The sequence below is a fragment of the Nilaparvata lugens genome, chromosome 3 (genome assembly GCF_014356525.2).
Source record: "Nilaparvata lugens isolate BPH chromosome 3, ASM1435652v1, whole genome shotgun sequence".
Taxonomy (NCBI): Eukaryota; Metazoa; Arthropoda; class Insecta; order Hemiptera; family Delphacidae; genus Nilaparvata; species Nilaparvata lugens.
This window is the reverse complement of record NC_052506.1, coordinates 3064597-3084015: the sequence shown is the minus strand read 5'-3', so window position 1 is coordinate 3084015 and position 19419 is coordinate 3064597. Positions and strand designations below refer to the sequence as shown.

Genomic DNA, 19419 nt, shown 5'->3' with positions numbered 1-19419 from the left:
GATGCAGAAGATTTTGCAGCTTGTGTTGTAAAACATTTTGGTGGAGATCAGGCTTCAGTTGAAATGAAATTTGTGGATTTTAAAATGATCTTGTCTCTCAGATCACTTTCTACAACTGGAAATATTTGGCCTCTAGTCCCCAAAGAAAAATATCCAATTATTATTCAAGTTGCATTGAGGTTGAACGCTATGCTCAGCTCTACCTACTTGTGTAAATCATCTTTTCCAAGTATGAAATTCATAAAAAATCGATATAGGAGCAGACTGACTTATGAACATTTCTTGGACAACTGCATCAGAATGGCGGCTACAACGTCAAGAAAATACTTGATCGCCAAAAAGAGTTCCACTGCTCTCATTGAAATGTACATTTCAACTTTTGTTGTACTTTTTGCTAAGAGATAAGTGGATTTCAACACTAGAAATGTATCTTTATAGGCGATAAAAGATTCTTTCTTTATTCTAATATTCGTTGGTAGCTCACTAGAAGGTTTATAAATGCTGTTCTAGCTCACAGGCTCATCAGTTTGGCGACCACTGGTATAGGGCGTTTATGTCGCATCTTTTACTGTTATCTCAAGCCGACCACTGTTGATTATTGTCGAATTTTACTGTTTTGTTGGGGTGAGAGTGTATGAACGGCACAATATGAGAGACTACCAGTGTCATAAAGCTTCACAGGAAAGAACTACGTGGACTATAAGCTTGAGTTAACAGTAAAAATTGCGACATAAACGCCCTATACCATGGGATATCTACTTATGCTATTGTTTCTCTATGGTTAAACTTAAACTAAATGACACAAGAGCAACAGAATTTATACTAGTAGGCGAGTACTGCTATTGGTCAAGGGCATGAACGCCTGCCATTGGCCCAGCTAGCCAGTCTCCTCCTACTCAACGGTGTGACAAAATGGCGGCTTAAGCAACAGACTCGCCATGATTACAAAATTTACTTTCAGTACAAAATAAGAACCAAGAAAACAAGTTAAAGATAATAAAACAAATATGTTAATGGAAAAACTATTGACCAATGTATGCTTACAATGTTATGATAAAACTAAATTCGTAGTGTTGTATCGGTTGAGATGAATCTGGTAATTTAAACTGACAATGGTGTAATAACCGAAACCGGTCTTTCCAAGTATCAATAAATCTGTGGTTTTTTGACAATTTCTTAGTCTTTTTTATTTATTATGGATAATTACCACAATATCAACTTCTCAACCACACAAAAAGTCTAATTATTTCAATTATGGAGGAATATTTCAACATCTCTTACCATACAATCAATTTACTCACCTCAATATCCTCTGATAATCAATCAAACAATCCCTCTGCAAATCATCGACCCTCTTCTGGTATCTGCGATACAGAATCTCAGACTCTTCAATATGGTAATCACTCCTCAACAGATCTCCATTCATCAATGTATGGTTATCCATACTCCCATAGATCTCAGATACTTCAAGATTATGATCATCCTTATTTCCATAGATCTCAGAGACTTCAAAATCATGATCATTCTTATTCCCAGGAACGGTTTTAGCTGCGTTTTGGGCATAGACGGAATTGGCCGCGTTTTGGGAATATACGGAGTTGTTTGCGTTCTGGGAATATACGGTCTTGGCTGCGTTTTGGGCCAAACTGGTCATGCTGAGTTTCAGAATTTCAACCTGTGAGGAGATCATCCTGGCGAAGGCTAGAATGAGACAGTTGACACTGTAGAGAAGAGACGCACAGTAGCACATGATAACAAACTCCAGCAGGTAGACCAGCTGTTTTATGGGAGCCTGGTCTATGGATATCGGGTACCTAGTTAAACAATAAATAAATAAATCAATCAATCATCATCCAACAATTTAAACAATCAATAAATAAATCAATCAATCATCAAACCAACAATCAATCATCATTCCAGCAATTCAAACAATCAATAAATGAATCTATCATCATTCGAACAATTCAAACAATCAATAAATAAATCAATCATCATGCAAACAGTTCAAACAATCAATAAATGAATCAATCAATCGTCATTCCAACAATCAATTAATAAATAAATCAATCATCATGCCAACAATCCAAACAATCATATTAAATCAATGAAAATCAAACAATCAAATTCTGTCAAGTCAAATTTCTTATCAAAGTATCAAGGATCATGTTCTAACAATATGATTGAATGCATCAGAATTTTTCAAGTGAAATCAAGGTTGATTTATGCTTTAGTCACTTCCATTCATAGAATCATATGCAGGTTTATTTTGAGTTCTGCTAGTCGCAGAGTATAGAATGTGACTGCTACTTCTCTGCAGAGATGACTTAGTAATATTACTTATTTTTACCTGTGCTCTCTGCTACTACTATCTGAATATGATGATACTGCAAGATTCCATGAACGATGTTTGTAAGGTTTATTTACTAGTAGTTCTGTGAACAGTAGACCTCACGCAGTATTCTCATCCACAAGTGCCTGATTGAAACTTAGAATAAACTATTATGGAAATACAGCAATAGACTGGCTTTCCACAATCTGTGTAATCACTTGTCAGTGATTTATGATGAATAATTCTATAGTCTGATTTTTCTCTAATATTGGCGTGTGAAGGAGGATTTTTTAGCTTTTATATTATTATCCTTGAAATTCAAAATTTCCAATAACCTTGTATATACGTCGACGCGCAATTAAAAAAGGAACATACTGTCAAATTTCATGAAAATCTATTACCGCGTTTCGCCGTAAATGCGCAACATATAAACTTTAATATAAAACATTTAAACATAAGAGAAATGCCAAACCGTTGACTTGAATCTTAGACCTCACTTTTCTCGGTCAACAATATTAAAATTTCCATGGATGATCCAAAAAAAATATATATATTTTAGTTCCCTTCTCAATCACACGAGCAGTCGCGTGTTGTATTTTGTACCCATCCAATTTTTCAAGTGCTACGTACTCTGTTACTGTCATATTTATTAAATAATATTATTTCCACTTCTAGGAGTATTCTACTCCTATGAACATTGGGATGATTACCATTACATAGCCCATAAGGTACATCAATCAAAGTCATCAATTCTGTGTTATTGGTTCGTTTAAAGTCCCCGTATACAGTCTTTCCCTATCTTATGCACAGTGCGACTTATGCACTGTCGCGACTAAATGGCACCAAAAGACTGAACCATTGCTCGGTTGATACTGCAACTCAGTGGAGTGATGGGGGGAAAGTTTTGGAATGCAAAGGTGACTCATTCAATAGTTTTGTGAAGCAAAAAACTGACACTGTTGTACTTTTTACAACAGCGCGACAGCCGGAAGGTTAAGCACACATCAGACTTCTGAAGCTTGAAATGGCAAGCTTTTTCCTCCTTACTAAACTATTGAACTATCTTCAAACATATTAATACTATAACATCATAACGACACTAAGCTAAAAGTGGCCTATCATTTGTTATAAGATGGATGTGGAGATTGTGAATTGGAGAATTAATCCACAATTAATTGACCGAACGTAGTGAGGTCTATGTTTCAACTCGAATTGCTTTTGTCTGTCTGTATGTAACGCGATTACGCCCAAACGCGTTGATAGAATTCTATGAGATTTGACAGGAATATTCCTTTTTAAACTGCGCGTCGATGTATACACAAGGTTTTTTGAAATTTTGCAATTAAAAGATGATATGAAAAGAAAAGGAATTCCTCCATACTCTGATTTCACTATATATATCATCCACTTTGAAGATAGGATCAATCAGACTATAGAATTATTCATAATCAATCAGCTGACAAGTGGATTATTCATTTCTATAATGCAAATAGGGATGTCAGAAAACTGCGTGAGGTCTACTGTTCACAGAACTAGTAAATTAATTGATGAATTAACTAAATGAACTGATGAATGAGAGGATGAATACACAGATGTCTGGCCGTGTCTATTTCTATAAGGTAGGATTTCAATATTTTCATGATGCGTGCCCATCAGTATCAATATTCTCACATATGAAAAACAACATTTGATTGGTGATTGAAAATAGAAGAAAAATTATTAAATGAGCTGAATAATGCTGAAGAAAATATAATATTCTTGATTGGAGAAAATTAATTTTAAAATAGTTGAGAAATATTTTTATCAGATGGAAAGATTATCAAGGAACTGAATAAAATCATCATATGGGATACAAAGTCAAACGGGAAACTGAGTCTATTAACATAAGTGAGTTTTTGATCTTGGAGAAAACAAATAACAGTTTTTAAGAGTAAAATGATTCAACTGTGAATTGTGATTCAACTGAATCAACTAGAACAGGTCTATTAACATGAGTGAGTTTTTGATCTTGGAGAAAACAAATAACAGTTTTTAAGAGTAAAATGATTCAACTGTGAATCAACTGAATCAACTAGAACAGGTGACATCAGATACTTGTGGATGAGAGAACTGCGTGAGGTCCACTGTTCACAGAACCACTAGTAAATTAATGGATGAATCAACCAAATGAATGAGAGGATGAATATACCAGGATGGCATGATTTGCAGAGTGACACAGCTTGACTCCTGGAAACAGCTGAGGATTGGTAGACTGTTCCACAGACCTACAGTCGCGTAGATTATGATTATGAACAGGTTTATGTTGCCTGTTAGATTTTTCGCATAGTTTTCCAGGATTTTTAGATTGGTAGCACGGTTCTGTTGCATGCAGAGGAGGAAGTTTTCTTCGAATACCTAGAACAGGAAAAATCAATTTTGAGAAATATACAGCTCACAACTTAAAACTCAATCTTGTAAAATAATTTACCTCAAATACAAAAACAACATTATTTGTTTATCTCAACCCTAAAGAGACATACTGGGGTGTTTCACACCCCAGGGATTTTTTTCTGTTCTGCAGTTGACAATATCAAACAGATGGGAATTTTTGCTCAGTCTAAATTAGGTTTTAAGCATTGTCAACTACTCTTCACCACTTCCAGTCAGTAATAGCATTCTACAAGGTCACCAGCTCATCTTGTTCTTCGTTTGGGGTGTCTAACACCCCAGAGTGTCTTTCACGTAGGACTTTTATCAAATACTTTTTTACAAAAGATTACTTGTATTGACCCTACGAATGTGGTATGGGATGATGGATCAGATTGGAATAAATTCTATGATTCTCTACAACTTGAGGTTCAAAAGAGACGTGAGTTTTTGATGAAGTTGTCATTGGCAATGATGAAGCCATTCTTTCAAACCAGATTAGGAACTCCAACACTCAGGCGGAACATACGTACTTCTAAAATTAGTATAAATATTGATAAGCAGTGCTTTACTTTCAGTTTCTGTATGCACTTGGAACAAAAATGATTAAGAAATGATAAAGTATGGGCTAAGTACTTTTTCTCTATATTTTTCAAAGAAACGAGCAAAATTAAATTGGGGTGTTCAACACCCCAGTGTGTCTACTGTGTTAGCATAAAGTAAGTGTGTCTCTGTAGGGTTAAATGAAAAATACAAAGAAATCGTCAAAAAACCATAGATTTATTGATACTTAGAAAGACCGGTTCCGGTTGTTACACATTGTCATCTCTGATAAACTAAAACTAAATACAAGAGCAGCAGAATTTATACTAGTAGGCGAGTACTGCTATTGGTCAAGGGCATGAGCGCCTGCCATTGGCCCAGCTAGACAGTCTCCTCCCACTCAATGGTGTGACAAAATGGCTTCTTAAGCAACAGACTCGCCATGATAACAAAATTTGCTTTCAGTACAAAATAAGAACCAAGAAAACAAGTTAAAGATAATAAAACAAATGCCCTTGCATGCCCTTCTATATAGTACTAGCAGATACCCCGTGCTCCATAAAGATCTAATTAAACTTGGCAAACTGAAAACTTGAACAACTGCATTCTTGGAGAATTGATGACCTATAAACATCATCAGTGAATTGAGAAACTATATGCAAAATTTCAAGTTTATCAGTCTAGTAGTTTAGACGTGATGATGCGTCAAACGTAATTTTCCTATCCCGCACGTGTATAAGCCAGTTCTTTCCTGATTATATTATAGACTAACCGTCAGGCTCGCTTCGCTCGCCATATCCGTCTAGCCTGGGGCTACGCCCCTTCTGACCCCCGACTGGATTGTCCAAAAATGGAATCAACGGGCTCGCTTCGCTCGACCCCATTTTCCATTTCAGCATGCTTCATTCCATCAGAAAGTTAAAGTACTGAGAAAACGCTAATTTTGTGTGTATCTTTGGCGTTATTTCAAATTCCTTCTAACACAACATTATTACACCCTAGCTGAGCTTCTGTACTGATTTTGAACATTTTCTGTTCATTTGTTCTCGATAAAGCTGAGAAAAAGCAAAAAAACGCTGGACAAACGCAGATTTTGGGCGTATCTTTGGCGTTATTGCAAATTCCCTCCAGCACAACAATATTACACACCAGCTTAGCTTCTGTACTAAATTTGAACATTTTCTGTTCATTTGTTCTCGATAAAGCTGAGAAAAAGCAAAAAACGCTGGACAAACGCAGTTTTTGGGCGTATCTTTGACGTTATTTCAAATTTCTTCCAACACAACATTATTACACCCTAGCTGAGCTTCTGTACTAAATTTGAACATTTTCTGTTCATTTGTTCTCGATAAAGCTGAGAAATCATTAAAATACGCTGATTTTGGGCGTATCTTTGGATATTTTGCGCCTCTAAAGGTGCGTACAGATTTATGCGCCGCGAACATGAGCAATTCACTTTTAATCAGCTGATGCCAAGCTTTTTATATCTGTATCTTACCGTTTCTGTAAAAATACAGATATAATCAGATGATTAAAAGTGAATTGCTCATGTTCGCGGCGCGTATATCTGTACGCACCTTGAAGGGCCAACTGAACATACCCACCAAATTTCAACGTTTTTGGTCCGGTAGATTTTTAGTTCTGTGATTGAGTGAGTGAGTGAGTGAGTCAGTCAGTCAGTGAGTGAGTGCCATTCCGTTTATATATATATTATATATATTATATATATATATATATATAATATATATATATATATATATATATATATATATATATTTGTACTAGCCGTCAGGTCGCTTCGCTTGCCATATCCGACTAGCAAGGGGCTCCGCCCCCTGGACCCCCGTAAAGAATGAGATCAGCGAGCTCGCTTCGCTCGCCCATATCAGGCGATATAATATTCCCAGGAATAGCTCTGATTGAAGTAGCAGTGCCCAATCAATTTTTCCGAGGTAAATGCATTTCATCTTCAACTTCGTGCCAACCTAACAAAGTCAACCCAACTTAATGCCAACCTGACAAAATTATTAATTAGTTACCAGTTAACAACTGTTTCGAAGGTACTCTCTCTAGATTATAGTTCTATATAACATATGGTATGGACATTTTTCAATTATAATTAAGAGAATAAGAAGAATATACATGCAAAAAGACGAACTTTTTGAACCCTCAAAAACCACCCTTAGAGTTGAAATATAGCTAAAAGATTTCTTAGTGCGCATCTAAAGGGCCAACTGAACATACCTACCGAATTTGAACGTTTTTGGTCCGGTAGATTTTTAATTCTGCAATTGAGTGAATGAGTCAGTCAGTCAGTCAGTCAGTGAGTGAGTGCCATTTCGCTTTTATATAAATGTACATCTCTAATGGAAATAGAATTTATTCATTTTATTTATTGATAATTTCAACGTACCCCAAGCAAATCAGCCAACTGCCTTCGCCTCATGTAGCAATAAATAAACTTTACGGCAGACTCAAGCAGTGTGATATTAACAGACAGCTTTTCTGTCAACGTCACAAAGTCATATCGTGACGTCATCGACCCGAAGAACTCCATTATCACATAGGGAACAAACACGGACATCACAGTCACGTTTAACAGGTAAAAGTAACTGGAGCTGTTACTTTTGAGCTCGTCGTCATCATGGAGAAATGTGTCGTCATTGATATCTTTAATATTATTCTCAAAGATGTTGTCACTGATATTTTTGGACCTGTTACTTTTGGAGAAGATGTTGTCACCGATATTTTTGGAACGGTTACTTTTGGAGATTTTCTTGGATCTGTTACTTTCGAGGTCGTTGTCACCGATTCTTTTGGATGTGCTACTGTAACAGTTAGATGAGCTGATAAGCTGCCACAAACCAATCACCTTGAAGCATCGTACATCGAAAGTACTGACTACTTTCGACATTTTCTGTGGAAGAATATGAAATCCAATCAATTATTGTGGAAATAATTTAATCATCCAAATGGATAAGCATGATTTCTCTACACTAACTTAGATAAATATTATTTCTATTTGTCATGGCTTCCTCTTGTCGATACAAATAGATCGATACTTTACTATAAACTTTCCACTGGTGATATTTTTAAAGGTTTTCGATTTGTATATCATCAAGCTATCAAAATGGAAATGTTTTCTCAAGAAATTTTTTTTTCCCTATAGATACCCTGAAAAGTGACCATTTCTGCACTGATTGCAGGCCACAAAGATTCACTTTTCCGCACTAGTGCACAAAGTGAGTACTTTGCGTACTCCAGATTTGCAGCATTACAACACAAAATAATTAGTAGGCTATATGGAGGACCAGTGCAGCAAAATCAAAATTATGTTGGTAACAGTGACTGTGGTGCACGTTAAAATAATATTAAGGCAGTGGATGACAGCCACCACATGAGTGACAGCCGCCTTCATTCATTTACTACTACATTATTCAATTTTAAATAAATTGAATAATTGAATAACTTTTCATATTCAATGGTAACTGTAGGAAAAATTTAATGTGAGATACGTGCGCAAAGTTCCTCTGCTGTACTCAAGAAACCATTCCGCCCTCGCCTACGGCTCGGGCGTAAACGTTTCTTTCGGTGCAGCAAACTGTCACTTTGCGCACTAGTTGCACAAATAACCATTTCCGATCATTACGTTTTGAGATATGAGAGTCTAAATTTTAAATTTTTGGGACAGAACATTTCAAGTTAGGTAAGTGATGAATCAATGAAATTCAAAGGATAGATTCTTCATGATATTGTTGATGTATTAAACAAAAATTTCCTGAAAATATAAATTTTTGATAAAGTTTTTCAATTTACTAAAAATGACCGCAAATAACTTTTTTCGAGTTATTTTTGGTAAATCGTTTTACTAGATCAACAACATCATGAAGATCTATCCTCTAAATCACATGGATTTATCTCTTACCGAACTTGAAGTGGTCTGTCCCAAAAATTTAAACTTTAGGCGCTCATATCTCAAAAAGTAATGATCCGAAAAAAATGTTTCCTTGAGAAGCCTTCTTCATTTTGATAGCTTGATGATATACAAATCGAAAAACTTCGAAGAATATCACAAGTAGAAAGTTTATTTTTAGCATTTGCACAGCCTTAAATGGAACATTTCAAATAAAAAATTTAAAACAGTCTAAAAATTTAGTTGATAGATTGAAGTTTTGAGAAGATTCAGGTTGAGATTTAGTCTATTATAAAATCTGATTTTAATCCGAAGTCCATTTTTCCTCAGTTTTCAACACTATTACATTACTAATATACAAATAGAACAGACTATGATGTAGCGCCAAAATAAAAGGGCATCTCGTAAAACTAGAGAGAGCGTACACGTCCAAAACTCTATAGGGGTCCCAAGAGATCCAAAGAAAATACTAATTCCCATTTCTCAATTATTCCAATTTATGTAACTTTAAATTATTAGAAAATTCAGATAATCTTCATAATAATCCTATCATATTAAGCGAGCAATTTCTGTATATCTGTTTATATAGTATATCTGTATAGTGTTTACGAGTTTGTGTTTCTTGAATAGTTCCAAATTTCTTAAATAACTCAATATTATTCGTTAAAAGTGGTAATTGAGTGGAATATTTCTAATTAATTTATCAATTTAAGCAAGCTAAATTCAAATTTATAGTTTTAATGTTTATTTTGGAACAAAATTTTATAAAATTGTACACGTGAAATTCTAACCTTATCTTGGACTTTGTCACCTATAAATTTGGAAGGAAAATAGCACAAGGAATACCTTATTATTTTCTTTCAATGTTATTACATAAGTGTTATTTGCATTGTAAATAAATAAATAAATAAATAAAATAATATTTTTATATCTGGTTATCGGTTATTTATGTTCAACGGATCTCGAAAACGTCTCTAACGATTTACACGAAATCTGCAACTTAGTAGGTTTTATATAAATTCGATTGCACCAGGTCTCATGCTAGGAGACTACAAATGTCATATTTGAAGTGTCCAAAACTCAGCGGTTATCCTTATAGCTGCCATTTTGTTTTTTTCACTTAAAAATTTTTATCTCAAGAACGAAATGTTGTATTGATCTGAAATTTGGCATGAATATTTATGCTATAAAGACTCAACTATAAAAATAAAAAAAAAATTTTTCGTTGAAATTTTTCAAAATGGCGGCCATTTTAAATTTTTGATGGCGAATATCTCGAAAACCGTCCATTTTACAGAAAATTTACAAGAGACAAAAAGTTAGCAAATTTTTCACGATTCCAATGATACCTAATTTATTAAGATTGGTCGAAGAATAACAGAGAAATTAATTTTTTTCGTACTGCATGCATGACCACTTTTCACCATTTAAAGATCAATATTAATTTTTTAATTCCAGATGTATTTAAGATGAAGCTTTGAAACTCGGTATGGCTCCATATGGGCAAACAGATGATTTTACAATGGTTTTCAGATGATAATGTTTGTCTTGTAAAAGTATTGTTGTTTCATTAAAAGTAAAGAACCAGATGTAGTGCTTCCTATTTCTTAGTCTCACGTTTCCTAGGTCTTATTTCTATCTTAAATTTCCAGTTTCAATATTTTCTTACGTTGCTTCTACACAAATATTTAATTATTGTAATGGAATTTAGTTCGCTGGAGTACACCGATATTCACTTCATGTATGGAGCAGCTCTTGGCAATGCGACCGAAGCAAGAAGAATGTATGCAGCTGCATTTCCAAACCGCCGTCTCCCTTCCGACAAGGTGTTCACAAGAACTCACAATCGGCTGAGAGAAGTTGGTTCATTTGAACGGAACAGGGTAATTGCTGGTAGGCCTCGAGCAGTTCGAAATGTTGCTTTTGAAGAGGAAGTATTGCAGAAATTCGATTTCAATCCTAGAACGAGTACGAGAGCAGTTGCAAAGCAAATCAATTCAAGTGCTTCTTCTGTGTGGCGTGTACTAAACAAGGAAAGACTTCACCCCTTCCGCTTTCAAAAAGTTCACTCATTGGTTGAACGCGACTATGAGCCAAGAGTAAACTGTGCCCGTTGGTTTCTTCAGCAAGACATTATCCAACCAAATTTTCTAGAAAATGTGTTATTTACCGATGAGTCCAGCTTTACAAGAGAAGGAATCTTCAACTCTCGCAACAGTCACGTCTGGGCCTTAGACAATCCTCATGAGGTCAAAGTGCGTGGTTATCAGCATAGATTTTCGCTGAATGTTTGGACGGGTATCTTAGGTAATCGCGTGATTGGACCATACATTCTTCCTAATCGTCTGAATTCTCCCACGTACATTACTTTTTTAAGAGACATACTACCAGAACTTTTGGAAGATGTGCCTCTTGCAAACAGATATAATATTTGGTTTCAACATGATGGTGCCCCTGCTCATTTCGGAAATGTTGTTACGGACTTTCTGAACATGACCTATCGTCAGCGGTGGATTGGGCGGGGTGGACCAGTACCGTGGCCCGCACGTTCACCTGACCTCAACCCTTTAGATTTTTTTTTCTGGGGCCATATGAAAGACCTTGTTTACAGCACGCCAGTAGAAAACGAAGAAGACCTTGTGGCAAGAGTGGTTGCTGCAGCAGGTGCCATTCAAGATGATGAAAATGCTTTTATAGCAGTTCGACGGTCCATGATTGAAAGGTGCAGACTGTGTAATCAAGTTGAAGGACGGCATTTTGAGCAATTGCTGCATTAGTATCAGTGAACCGATTTGAGTGAAATTAATATTTTTCAATGTAAAATAAAATTTGGAGGAAAGTTCTTGTGTGTGGGACTGTGTCAAAATTATGACTCAGCTGTTGAACTTTTGTAATCATTCAATCAGGTACTTAATGCCGGTTGCAAAAAAGCCGGGTTATTTTCAATCCTGATTAATTCCAGTAGATCCATCTTTTAGAAATGTTCTTCTCTGATTTGGTTCGCGTGAAGTTAATCAGGATTAAAATTCAACCGGCTTTTGTGCCTTTGTGGGGGAAACTTTTGCATTCTTCTGGGAATCAATCTCAGTTTACTGTGATTAGATAGAACATTTCTGTATGAATGTTATGAATGTTATTATAATTTCTTCTTTCATAATAAATTTTTTATGCTTTTATACTCCAAAGCGAAGCTCGGTCCTCGTTATTTATACTTAAAAATACAGTAACTGTTAAATTTAAACTGTAAAAATTAAGAGTCTGACGAGAATCAACTTGTAGAAACGTTTCTTAATTTTTATCCATCTTTTGAAATTCACTATTCATTACAAGAAAAAGACAGGACGAGGAATTGAATAATTTCAGCTTTTAATCAATAATAATATGACAATAATATCACAATTCCGACAAAACTAGATGACGACAATAATATGAAGGAAAAGAAGAAGAAGAATAATTTATAATAGGTGAAGGAGACAGGAGGAGAAGAAGAAAAAGATGGCGGGAGGAGAAGGAGACATGTGAAGGAGAAGATAGGAGGAGAAGAAGAATACTTATTATACTTTTGTTTCGCTCTTTGTTCTGCTTCTATTCTGTCTTTTTTATCACCTTCGGTAGTAGTGAGAGTGAAACAGATTCGGGTTCTCTTTATCAATGATAAGAAAACCCTCGTCACATCCGGCATATGCACGGAAAACCAAAATCTGAGAAGTTGCATCTTGCATCAGATTTCCTCTCCTAAAAATCTCAGAAAGATTCTGAAGATGTGTGCAGTATTTTCACGCAACATTATGCGATTCCAACCCCGGAAGTCGATGCACTAGACCCGTCAACAACCCCTAAACGAGAAAAAAGCGAGATGGAGTGCTAACACATCTTCCCACTTCCGGTTTTTCTAAGGGATACTACCTACTAAAAAAAGGGATTTTTATTGGATGGTGTGGTCCACGGTATAATTGGCAGTGAAGTAAGATAGGAGAACAACGTTGCCGAATGGCCGAATCCCTGCCACTGTCATGATAGCTGAAACCAGTATTTGCACAGTCAAAGCTAGAAAGAAAATGAATCAGGTGGTGGCTAAAACTAACTAGTAGTTCTGTGAACAGTAGACCTCACGCAGTATTTTCATCCACAAGTATCTGATTGAAACTATAGACCTTATGGAAATACAGCAATAGACTGGCTTTTCCACACATCTGTGTAATCACTTGTCAGCTGATTTATGATGAATAGTTCTATAGTCTGATTTTTACTCTAATATTGGCGTATGAAGGAGGCTCCTTTTTCATTTTATATTATTCTTGAGATGAAAAACTTCCAAAAACCTTGTATATACGTCGACGCGCAATTAAAAAAGGAACATACCTGTCAAATTTCATGAAGATCTTCTGACGTTATTCTTTATATTTAAATAACGATTAGCCTCCTGCTTGGCATCAGTCGGTAAAGCATGAGATATTTGATATAATCATATAATTAGGTCGTGGTTTTTTAATAGGATTCAGTCTCATAAAAATCTTTCTAGGCCTAGGGATGGGCTTCTCCTATAACTCTTGTAATTCAATAAAAATAAATATATATAAATATGATACTTATACTATAGTGTTGAGGAATAAAATAAATTGCACACCATAAACATTTTGATACATATATTAAACAAATAATGCAAAAAATAGATCGAGGCAAAAAAATATAAAGAGCGATAAAAAATATAATATAAAAATAGAACAATAATTGAAATCAGTAAAATATCACATGCTAAACTTATATTCTAGAGTTATGGCACGAATCATTACCATGTGCCTTTATCTTAAAATCATATGCATCCTTTTGCATGTAGCTGCGATATGCGCTTGCTAATACTTGTCGACCTGGACAATGCAATTAAAAAAAATAAGTTCTTTAAGATCAACTTGATAAATTAGCCACTAATAATCCAAATATATATATATATATATATATATATATATTAAAATCTCTAGTACTTAGTAGATTTCTTTGTATTGAAAATATATTTATCTCAGGGTGCAAGATTCGGCACCTGACGGAATAGGTAGAGCCATTCATCTAGTGAATTAGAGCTATATCAAACTATCGCAAATTATATTGCAAAAATTAAATATCATATGCATATGTTTTAATAGCCTAGATTTTATACTTCTTTGATCCAAATGGAATTTTTCTGATATGTGTTAATCTATATTTTTTCTTCAATAAAAACCTTTAATACTAATTTTTACTTGCGCAAGTATTTCTCTTATTAATTTCTTAATTTATAATAAAAAACCCTTTCGGCGAGCTAGCTTTGATTATTAGATAGATTCGAAGCACTAGGGCGCCCATCACTAATTCGATATTTATCACTCACGTGTTGAAAATCTTCTTATAAGCTGCCGATGTCGATCCAACTCCATGTGGTCCTGGAATATGGTAGCCGGAATCGTCTCTTCCAAGGGGTTATAAATTTACTTGAAATTGAAAATGACTTCTGCTTTACAATAGCATCACGAAGTCCTTTAAGAAATTTAATAATTTGATTTAACTTTAACTTTTACAAATTTATTAGCAAGGTACTACGCTCTAAAATATTTGGGGTCCTCTCATGGTGGCATTTGGCTGGCGAGTGCTGGTTCTCCTTTCTCAATTTACAAATCTCATTTCCGACTTTCAAATTAACATAAAATTTGAATATCTTAGTCCTCCGCCATTTAGGTTCAAATAGATCGTACAAAAATATCAAATTATTACTCAGGTTGTGCGTTTAATAATTTCTTTGCCTTCGAGCCATATCGATACATAGACTATACAATGTTTTAACACAAATCCAGTACATTTATATAAATATATAGAAATATTTTTGAATTGGCCTACAGTTGCCGCCTATTAACTGCCGCTTTGCTATTGGTGCATGCAAATTTTATTCGGTATTCATGCGCCTGGTACTTCCTATTTCCTGAATACGCTTAATTATTTTTATTTGGTTTTTTGGTTATGCTCTCTACATGCTAGCTAATATTCTATACACTAATATTTATTTCATGCTACCTAATAATTAGCCACGTGATCAGGTGTTTTTTCACATTGCATACTGTTTGGTTGCAATAGAGCTCTGCCAAGGGGTTTTGGTCAGATTCTACGTTGCTCGATTTGATCGATCTCTAGGTCACCGATCCTGAATACATATACCTAACCTCAATCTTCAAAATATTTTATATAATAATATATTTATTAGCAACAAATTCCTTCAAATCCTTTTAGGTTTTTGTACCGTTTAGCCAGAACAATCTGATGCTATCTAATCTTAGTTATTATCTATTTGGCGATATTAGCCAGTTACTTTATTTTCAGACCTATTACTATTTCGGTTAGGGATCTTTGTCTACCCAAATTCGATACTTTACAATCTATTACCGCGTTTCGCCGTAAATGCGCAACATATAAACATATAAACATATAAACATTTGAACATTTAAACATTTAAACATTCAAACATTCAAACATTAAGAGAAATGCCAAACCGTCGACTTGAATCTTAGACCTCACTTCGTTCGGTCAATAAGAAATCTATTACCAAAGAAGAAATTATAATAACATTCATAGTTCATTCAGAAATGTTCTATCTAATCAAAGTAAATTGAAACTAATTCCCCGAGGTATGCAAAAATTCCCCTCACAAAGGACCGGTTGCACAAGAGTCGGTTAAATTTTAATCCTGAATAATTTCAAGTAAAAAAATCAGAGAAGACCATTTAAAAATATGGTTCTACTGGAATCAATCAGGATTAAAAATAACCCGGCTTTTTTGCAACCGGCACTTAGTACCTGATTGAATGATAACAAAAGTTCAAAAGCTGAGTCATAATTTTGGCACAGTCCCACACACATGAACTCGCTCACTCACTTCCACCATCAACAGACGACGAAATAATTATTATCAGCTGTTTCTCCAAGAATGATCAATAATTATCCTTTTAATGTCTTTCAGCGAGTTTTCCCAGGGATGAGACCTAGTGCAATCGAATTTTTATATTATAAACCAACTATGTTCTAAATTTCGTGAGAATCGTTAGAGCTCTTTTCGAGATCCGTTCACATACAGATATATGAACATATAAACATCTAAACAGAAACTACTCGTTTAATAGTATAGGATTAACCACATTATAACAAACGAGACTTGATATGGATTTAATCCAGCTCAAAATGGAATTCAGTTTAAACTGAAACTGTTCAAACGGCACTAAGTCTGATGTGATATAAACTGTTCTTTATTGTTTGAAATAATCAATAATCCTATACTATTAAACGAGAAATTTCTTTTTCCTACAGTTACGTTGAAAAGTGGCCATTGCTGCACTGATTACAGAACGCAAAGAATCACTTTTCCTCTCTAGTGCGGGAAAAATTTTTCTGCACTCCAGATTTGCAACATGGCAACGCAAAATACTTAGTAGGTTATATGGAGCAACAGTGCAGCAAAATGAAAATGAAGTTGGTAACAGTGACTGCTGTGGCTGCTATAGTGAGCAGAGGTGCAACCAAGCACAACGCGCTAATTATTATTCATTATATATTATAACCAAAGACAACGAGGACTTTAGGATTTTAGGATTAAGGTTTTTATCAATAATAAAATTACACAGAGAAACATTTGATGGATTTCAGGCAATTTTACCCATAATTACCCACTTTTCATATTCAATGGTAACTGTAGGAAAAACTTAATGTGAAATACGTGCGCAAAGTTCCTCTGCTGCACTCAAGAAACCATTCCGCCCTCGCCTACGGCTCGGGCGTAAACGTTTCTTTCGGTGCAGCAAACTGTCACTTTGCGCACTAGTTGCACAAATAACTATTAAGATATCTATATGTTTATATATCTGTATGTGACCGGACCTCGAAAACGGCTCTAATGATTCTCACGAAACTTGGAGCAACGTAGGTTTATGATATGAAAATTCGATTGCACTAGGTCTCAACCCTGGGATAACTTGCTGAAGGACATTAAAAGGATAAATAAGTCCTTGGAATAACAGCTGGAAATTTTGTCGTCTGTCGATACCGTAATGGAAGAGAGTGAACGAGTGCATGTGTGTGGTGGGATCATCCAGCTGATCTCACGAGAAGAAAAGTTCAGCAAGAGAAACTTATTCTAGTTTATCTCTCTTTAAAAAAAAACAACTTTTTTTTACTTCAGAAAGTCTACAATAGTAACAAGATGCTGTTAGTTGATATGTAGTATATTAACAAATATTGTAGCAAACATAGTATATCATTCTAAATCGAATTTATAGTATATCTATTTGTAATTGATGACGTGATTGTTTTTGTAGTGTGAATGAATTGTTATTTTGATGAGTGATAGTAGCTTAACCTAGATTTTGATTTGGACTGTACTATAAATTTGAAGAGGGACAGTTTTGGGCATAAGCCTGTTTTTCCAACTCATATAACTGTAAAAATAATTGTACGACTGAAAAAATGAATGAATAAATATAAATTATAAATTCAATCTTTCGTTACAAATGTTCTATGCTTTTACACTCCAGAGCGAGCTCGGTCCCCCGAAATAGTTTTATTCGTCGAAAAATATATTTCTCCATGATTTTTTATAATTGAGATTGACTATTTTGTTAATTTTTTATAATTGAGATTGACTATTTTGTTAATTTTTTATAATTGAGATTGACTATTTTGTTAATTTTTTGTGTAGTTGAGAAGTTGATATTCTGGTAATTATTCATATTGAATGAAAAAGACTAAGAAATTGTCAAAAAAACACAGTTTATCAGAGATTGACAATGGTGTAATAACCGAAACCGTTCTTTCTAAGTATCAATGAATCTGTGTTTTTTTGACAATTTCTTAGTCTTTTTCATTCAATATGAATAATTACCACAATATCAACTTATCAACTACACAAAAAATTAACAAAATAGTCAATCTTCCTAACCATCAAAACATTTCCGGTCTACACTGTTGAAAATGATCGCCAGACGATTGAAAGTACTCCAGTCAGTAAGTGAAAGTTTTTAATATTTACTTAATAATCGATTGCATGTCGTGTTCAAATACATAAAAAAAGTGTGTTTATACAAAGCAGCTCGGAATGGATCAAGAAAATTTTCACCAATAAATCTGTGTTTTTTTGACTATTTCTTAGTCTTTTCCATTCAATATTTTGTTAATTAATTATATTTTAACCTTCTTTGAAAATCATAATAATTATGGCAATGTTGAGGAGCTAGTAAAGGATATCGCTGTCTGCTTTGTCGAATCATAGACAAGGATAGAAACTATATTCAATCGAATACTGCCATTATAACGTGGACCTCACTATTATAGACATAGATAGACCTGTCGACAAACCCTGGATGAAAAAAGGAATAGAGTGCTAAAACATATTTCCGCTTCCGGTTTCTCAAGGGATGCTAGCTAAAAAAGGGATTTTTATTTGATGCTACTTGAAACTACTACCCTTGTCTAATAAAAAATTCATAACTTATGGGGATGTTGTTTGTTAAGGTTAATGCTGGAGAAACCACCAATGTATTCTTCATCCACCAATAAAAAACATGATTTTTTTAAAAATACCTATCTAGTGGATGCTCAGTTGCTCACATCCCTTCCTACTCAGGTATCTTCCAAACTACCTTCACTCCCGTTTTTTCTTTCAGTTCTTCATTTTTTTGGGGGTTGTTTCCTTTGTCTCTTTACTCTCCACTAGGGTGTGCACACGCTCTCACGAACACACGCACACAAGCACACACGCTCTCACGCACACACGCACACACGCACACACCAATACTCTTGCTTTTCATTCTGTTACATATTTATGATAACAATTTTCAAGTCTGATGAAAGTGAAGGCACCCTCCCGATGAAGAAAGGCATCTTTCTTCACAAAAAAGAGAGAGTTAAGTAAAAAGAAGGAGAAGAAGAAGAAGAGGATGAAATAGAAGGAGAAGGAGAAGAAGAGGAGATGAGTGGAGAAGGAGAAGAAGAGGAGAGGAGTGGAAAAGGAGAAGAAGAAGAAGAGGAAGGAGAAGAAGAAGAAGAAGATGAAGAAGAAGAAGAAGAGGAAGGAGAAGAAGAAGAAGAAGAAGAAGAAGAAGAAGAAGAAGAAGAAGAAGAAGAGGATGAAATAGAAGGAGAAGGAGAAGAAGAAGAGAAGAAGAAGAAGAGAAGAAGAAGAAGAAGAAGAAGAAGAAGAAGAAGAAGGAAGAAGAAG

At 34.8% G+C, this 19419-nt stretch overlaps 1 protein-coding gene across 2 annotated transcripts in view; it reads right to left on the bottom strand.

Annotated features, from left to right (window-relative positions):
• LOC111059988 overlaps nt 1–8159 on the bottom strand; it is a gene marked incomplete at its 3' end in the record, with an annotated part of 30158 nt that extends 21999 nt beyond the window's left edge. For both annotated transcript variants that reach the window (XM_039422609.1, XM_039422608.1), the window contains 3 exon segments: nt 1302–1814; nt 4518–4723; nt 7692–8159. In XM_039422609.1, coding sequence (XP_039278543.1) covers nt 1302–1814; nt 4518–4723; nt 7692–7862 — 890 coding nt within the window. In that variant the 5' untranslated portion in view covers nt 7863–8159.
• Nucleotides 8160–19419: the final 11260 nt, after the last annotated feature.